General features: G+C 44.7%; 1 protein-coding gene across 1 annotated transcript; it reads right to left on the bottom strand.

The window, feature by feature from the left end:
- Positions 1–2409: 2409 nt before the first annotated feature.
- Positions 2410–6241, bottom strand: RPA2 (replication protein A2, 32kDa; the record flags this gene model as incomplete). The annotated part of the gene is made up of 7 exons (XM_009575940.1): positions 2410–2727; positions 3503–3597; positions 3780–3890; positions 4149–4262; positions 4932–5006; positions 5938–6051; positions 6140–6241. Coding segments are annotated over 7 exons (696 nt in total), but the record flags the coding sequence as incomplete, so codon positions are not given.
- Between the last annotated feature and the right edge of the window lie 4 nt (positions 6242–6245).

The following is a 6245-nucleotide window of genomic DNA, read 5'->3' as shown; positions in this document are numbered from 1 at the left end:
GTCCAACCCTTTCCACTGGATCAGGTTGCTCAAAGTCGTGTCCAACCTGACCTTGAACACTTCCAGGGATGGGGCATCTATAACCTCTCTGGGCAACCTGTTCCAGTGTCTCACCACCATCATCCTAAGAAATTTCTTCCTTATGCCCAATCTAAACCTACCCTCTTTCAGTTCAGAACTGTTGCCCCTTGTCCTGTCACTACAGGCCCTGGTAAAATGTCTCTCTCCATATAGGCCCCCTTTAAGTATTGAAAGGCCACCATAAGGTCTCCGTGGAGCCTTCTCTTCTCCAGGCTGAACCACCCCAACTCTCTCAGGCTTTCTTCATGGTTTCATATGATGTACAAAGCTTCAACCAAGAGACCCACTGCAGTGACAGGGGCCAACAGGTGTTTTAAGTCACCCCAGAATCCAGTTTTTCCTTCTCCCAGTGGGGAAAAACTAATTACTGCACTATGGCTGGGGAGAAGATGGGTTGCAGGGAGGAGGGGAGCAGAGCATAAAGGAAACCAGAACAACTGAAAATGCCCAAGTGTTTTTCCTTGTCTGCTTTATTTGAGCCAAAAGCATTCTGAGTTTGGATTTCACTGTTAGTTCACAGATAGTTTTAAATGCAAACTTTTTGTGAAGCAGCCAACGCTTCTGTCCCCTAAGACCTATTCCAAATTGCCCCACTAGCCAGACAACAGCAGATGCACTTGGATGCTTTGAAGGTCAAACAGCAAATGGAGACTAGGCAAAAACTTAAACTCCCTCCCCCGCTGATGAGTTTTTCCTCTCCAGTCACATCACAAGTGTTTTGTCAAGTCGCACAACTACTCTTTTTAGTGCAAGCAATGCCATTCATCTTCACTTCCAAAAATCATCGGGGATTTTCTTCCTAACCCGCACCCCTCCTGCAAAAGGGAAATGACAGTACTTTTGGCTTCTAGATCTGCTAGACTCCATAGCCTGGAAGTTCACCTGTTACACATCTACAGCACAATTTAGCCTCGGAAGTGCACTATGGGCTACAGTTGTGCCACTCTCTGTACCTGAGGAGGACAGCGGGCTTTGCCCCAGCATCAACGCCAGGCGCAGATGTCCTGGGCCCGGCAGCCAGCCCACAGATGTGCATACAGGGGAGAACTGCTTCCAGGTCACTTCACCAGTCCCAGGTAACATAAACCCCACGACTTGCAGCTCCCACAGCACCTGGAGTCGACCAACCCCTTGAGCCCATCAGCGTCAGCCCTGGCTGCACGTGCTCCTTTTCCAGCGGGCCCCTGGGAACCAGGCAGCAAACGACAGGTCAGCGCAGCGCAGCAAACCAGGCTCCCATCCGGCAGGCAGCAAGCACGTTTCAGTGTCTCAGCGTTCAGCCTGAAAGGTCACAGGTCCTGCTTTTCAGGAATGCATTCACCACGAAAGCCATGGTTCCTTTTGTGAGAACAGCTACGCACCTTATGGGGTCGTAGTGAAGAATGCTCCTGAACATTTACGAACTCCTGAAATGGTGCTATTAACAAATGCAAAACAATTCCCAGAAGGTAGTTTTGAGCTTGGCATTTTATATAACAGGAAGCATATAATGACTAAGAGGACAGAAATATGCTGAAGCAGCTGCCCTCAGCATGCTGCCTCCCTGAACAAGGCAGGATTATGCAGAGAAACAGGAGATGCAAATCCGTTATCTCCACGCTGATGCATCACCAGTATCAACCCTGCTGTTTCCTAAATTAGTGGGTTTTTTTGTTATGCTTTAAAAATAGTTTAAAGAAGAAAAACTTCATGATGCAATTCATTCGAGCTTCAGCTAAAGTACTTTTGGTGGCAGAAATGATCCTGGCTATATTTGGATACAACGCGTAGCTTTCTTCAGTAGTTCAATTATTTGATTTCTTAGAGTCCAGACATCATTCACTTCAGTTTGACCTTTTAAAGCAATTTACTTCAAAAGTTACGGGAAAAAAAATTACTATAGTTAAAGAAACTCTGAAAGCATGGGCTGTGCTTTTTACCCACAAAACCCTAGGTTTTGTCAACGCAGATGGTTTTCTTCTTTAGGGAAGAAGAAAAGCCTTTAGAGCCACACACGCACACAAGACTACCCAAGTTAAAATTTTATTGGAAACACTGAAAAGCTCTAGTAACAAGATCACCTCATAGTACAAATACAGATTTAAATGCATAAACTAAACCAATTAAAAATCTATTCGTGATTACTGTACATAAGTGGAATATTACTCTTGGCTACCCACCTTTGTGAATGAAATGGAATGAAAGCTGAGTTAGGAGAAACAGCTCTAGAAACAAAAGACAATCTGCCCAGGACAATATTAGAAAGAGAGAGGTTCTTCTTTCTAACACAGGCATCCTCTAAGGAGACAAAAACAAACCGGAGGCTCTGAAGCTCTGAGGAGTTCAGTTTTCCCATGTCTGTTTATGCTTTCAGTCACACAGTCACAGCATATAATCAAGTCCAGTTAACAGAATCCTATACGTTCTGCTTGTCCTTGAATTCCAAGGAGGCACTCACAGAGTAACTGGGACTTTCACAGGCTAGAAAGAGCAAAGATCACCTTCCACGTCGCAAGGCTTGGCAGGATAACTTGATTCATGGACAAGTATTTGCTTAGAACTAAATCCAGCTGGAAGTAACTTCACTCAGCATCCGTCGACTTATAGTGATCATCATCCACAGTGGAGTAGATGTGTCCCTCGCTGCTGAGGAATTCAACGGCTTGCCTTTGAAGGGGAATAAAAAAAAAAAAAGGCAATTGCTAACTAGTTCATATCAACACCTTCCTCTCAGGGATTTCCTATTTACAGACCCCATCCCTGCTGTTCCCTTCTGGCATCTGCCAAGGGAAGCTCTCGGTGGCTCTATGCTGCGAGCAGTTTAAGTGCTGCTCCACCAGTCAGTAGGTACAGAAAGTTTCTCCAAAGCTATGGCAATATGCTCTCCCAGCAGCTCTTAGACTCTGCCTGCCACAGAGGGGAAGGCCACCACTCTCAGTACTTCCCAGGTAAAAGCAGTACCTACCACTCTGCTTCAAAGGGGACAGAACACAGAAAGATAATGGATGTTAATTACTGTCTTTAGGCTTCACTGTTTTTCTAAGTCTCAGGGAGGAGAAGTTATAAGGCAAAGGGACTTTTAACAGAAACAGTCTATTCCCAAGTTTTGACTGGTGTGCAGAGAGCAAGGTAGTCCTTGAACAGGAGAAAATACTGCTGAGGCACTGCAGTACTCCCAGGTGCCTATTACTTTGCTACTGAACTGTTTAGGGAGTGAAGCATTTCATCAGCCCTTCAACCGACAACGGCTCATTCTAAGCTGTTGAAGACTTCAAAAGCTCTGGCTCACTTCTGCACCCTACTGGGAACATCTGAAATTACTAGTGCTGTTGAACAAGTAAGGATCTGGGCTTGCCCACTACTTTCCTCTCTGCCTCCTTTTATCAAACTCCAGGAGGGACCGCCTGGATTTCCAGAACATCCCTCGTTTCTACACACTTACTTGATTGTTGACATGCTCATATTGTGGAGCTGAAGTTTCAACTCTTGAAGACTCATACCTTCTGGGACAGGGCAGTTTTTAATCAAGTTCAGCACCTGCAAAAGCAAGAATCACCATTAGCACACAGCTAGGTTTCTCTATCATCGACGGACAGCAAGGTCGAGGAAGAACTATCCGTCTTCAAAGAGTAACTGAGCTTTCATTTCTCTGTCCTACATCAAGCCACAGTAGCCCCTGCTGCGACTGCTGTGTTCCTGGAGAAGCCGCTTGCACCTACCTGACTCTGATGCGCAGTGAGTCCATTCACTGGCAGGCTGCCACCTCCTCCATAGCCCCCCACATCAGCTATCCCAGCAGAGGAAAACGACTGAGGCATTCTTGATGCTGACTGAAATTACGAGAGTAAAATTGCTGTTGTTACACAGCCTGCCACAAGCCCACGGCATTAAAGACTCAGTCTTATTTCAGAGAGACAGTAATTAAAAATAGATTCCCAAAAGAAATTCCCGCTGGAAATGGACTGCAACCAATCTCTCTCCAAGGAAGCCAGGACTCCGTTACACCTTCACTGTAGCCCTCCAACAGCCCCACAACTGGTATACACTTTGGTCCAAGATGGAATCAGGATCTTCAAGTACGTACATACCGTAAGATTTTTTCTGAGGATCATATGCGCATTCACAATCTCTAGTATGTGTGTGGTGAACTCATTCATATTTTCCAGAGGCATGATCTTAAATGCCACCAAACTTTTCTTATTCTTTCAGAGAAAAAAAAAAAAAAAAAGGCAAAGAAAAAAAATTAACATCACAGCAACAGGAACATGCTTAATAGCCAGTCCAACCATTCTCTCCAGAACAGGGATAGTGGTGGGTAGGGAGCTTGTCTGCACGTAACTAGTCCAGAACTTTCTGACTTACATTTTCATACGTGATTTTGCAAGACAATGCAGACAGGGTAACTTCTCTTTCTAAGTGGCTGGTAATTAACTGCACTTTGCTTTAACACATGCACCATTATTTGAATATTCATTCATATATTTAGTTATAATATTTAGTTATGAGACAACCACATCACATAATACGCTACAAGAAGCATCCCCATTAACCAGAAGCTGGTCTAAGCTCTACAGTACAAACACCCAAGAACCTGGTATCCAGTACTCTGTTCTGCTGAAAACAATGCACTGATGAAAAATGGCGTTTTAAATGGGTCCTCTGTCTTTTGCATTTAGGAACAATTAAAGTGTTATTAAATACTGCCCTGGCAAAAACATTGAAGGATTTGTCCACAGGAAAGGATGAGCAAAGACCACAATTAAGTGGATATTCTAAAAGAGCCCACTAACACTGTGCCAGATCGCCAATCCTTCACACCACTGCTCCAACTTTGTGACTTGAGGAGTTAGAGATGGGTAACATCATCTTACCTGGAAAGAACGAAGATGACCAGCTACTTTTACGTAAGTTCCTGGAGGTACCACAACATTCTCGCCACCTGCCTCCTAACAGAGAGGAAAAGGAGAAAGGAAGGTTTTGCTGATTCACGTTTCCATTTCTCAATTATCACAATAAATTACTTAGGAAAGAAGGCTTATCTCAAGCAAACACAAACAGCATGCATTCCTATGTCCAGTAAGAGCAGCTGGGCAACCATAACCGTAAATGAAAAATAAAGAAAAAAACCTATTTGCTCGTTTGAACACACTCTACACTTGACAGCAGTCAAAGCCAGTTGTCTGCTCTGCTGTCCCTGTCCACTTCTGAGAGGTTTTCACAAAGCAACCAGAGGAAAGAACCCTCAAATAGTAAAAAAGCAGGTGTTCAACTACGTAACTTGACTAGGGGAATGAAAGCAGTCCAGAACCTTTTTTGCAGTTAAGATAAACTTGCAGTTAAGATAAACTTGCAGTTAAGCCAACTGCAAGTCTGCCCAATTACTCTCCCAAAGTTGTTCAGTTGTTTGCCTTCAAATATGTTACAATAACATGGGCTAGCTTTAAAGGCCTGCCATAACCAGTGAAAATTACCAGCATGCATCAGAAAACAAGACAATATTCATCAGTACACATCTTTGCCTCAATCACCGAGCCACACAGAAAAATCTCTGTTCGCTCCCTCTCCTTGTATTTCTACACAAAGGTACAGAGCACACACCTCTCAGTTCAGCTATGAAGTAACGGTTGAGCTCCAGCAGCTAAACTCTAAAAAATTATTCAGAGTGATTCAAAGTAGAACCACATATGAATTACAAAACAGGAGGAGAGTCATGAACAGTACCAGTGATCTCTGCTACAGCAGCATCTCCCTTGGCTTTCAGGGGCATGTTATTCCTAAAACACTTTTCATAATAGCCACATCTTTTTGATAGGTTTTCTCTCTTCACCGCTCCCAAAGCTTTTAAAGAAGCATGTTCATAAGGAATACGGTGCTTACATCAGTATCAACCCACTGCCTGACATCCATCGGGGCTGCCGTCATGTCGTCCACTTTGTAGAGAATGTTTGTCGGTGCTTTCTCAGCGTGCCGGATTATCCCCATAATGGTGACCTGCGTTGGAAGAGGGAAGAGTTTATCCGGGAAGCGAGTTTGTTTTACCCGCAGCCTTCCCGCTCGCTGCTTTCCCCGCGGCGCCCACCTGGGAGATCTCCACGTCGCGGATCCGGAAAGTCTCGTCGACCTGCTCGGCTGCCAGCAGCTGCGACACGGTACAGGGCACGATGTTCTGGGAGCGGATCCTCTGC

The sequence above is a fragment of the Fulmarus glacialis genome, unplaced genomic scaffold, assembly GCF_000690835.1.
Source record: "Fulmarus glacialis isolate BGI_N327 unplaced genomic scaffold, ASM69083v1 scaffold46064, whole genome shotgun sequence".
NCBI classification, from domain to species: Eukaryota; Metazoa; Chordata; class Aves; order Procellariiformes; family Procellariidae; genus Fulmarus; species Fulmarus glacialis.
This window is presented reverse-complemented; position numbering and strand designations above follow the sequence as displayed.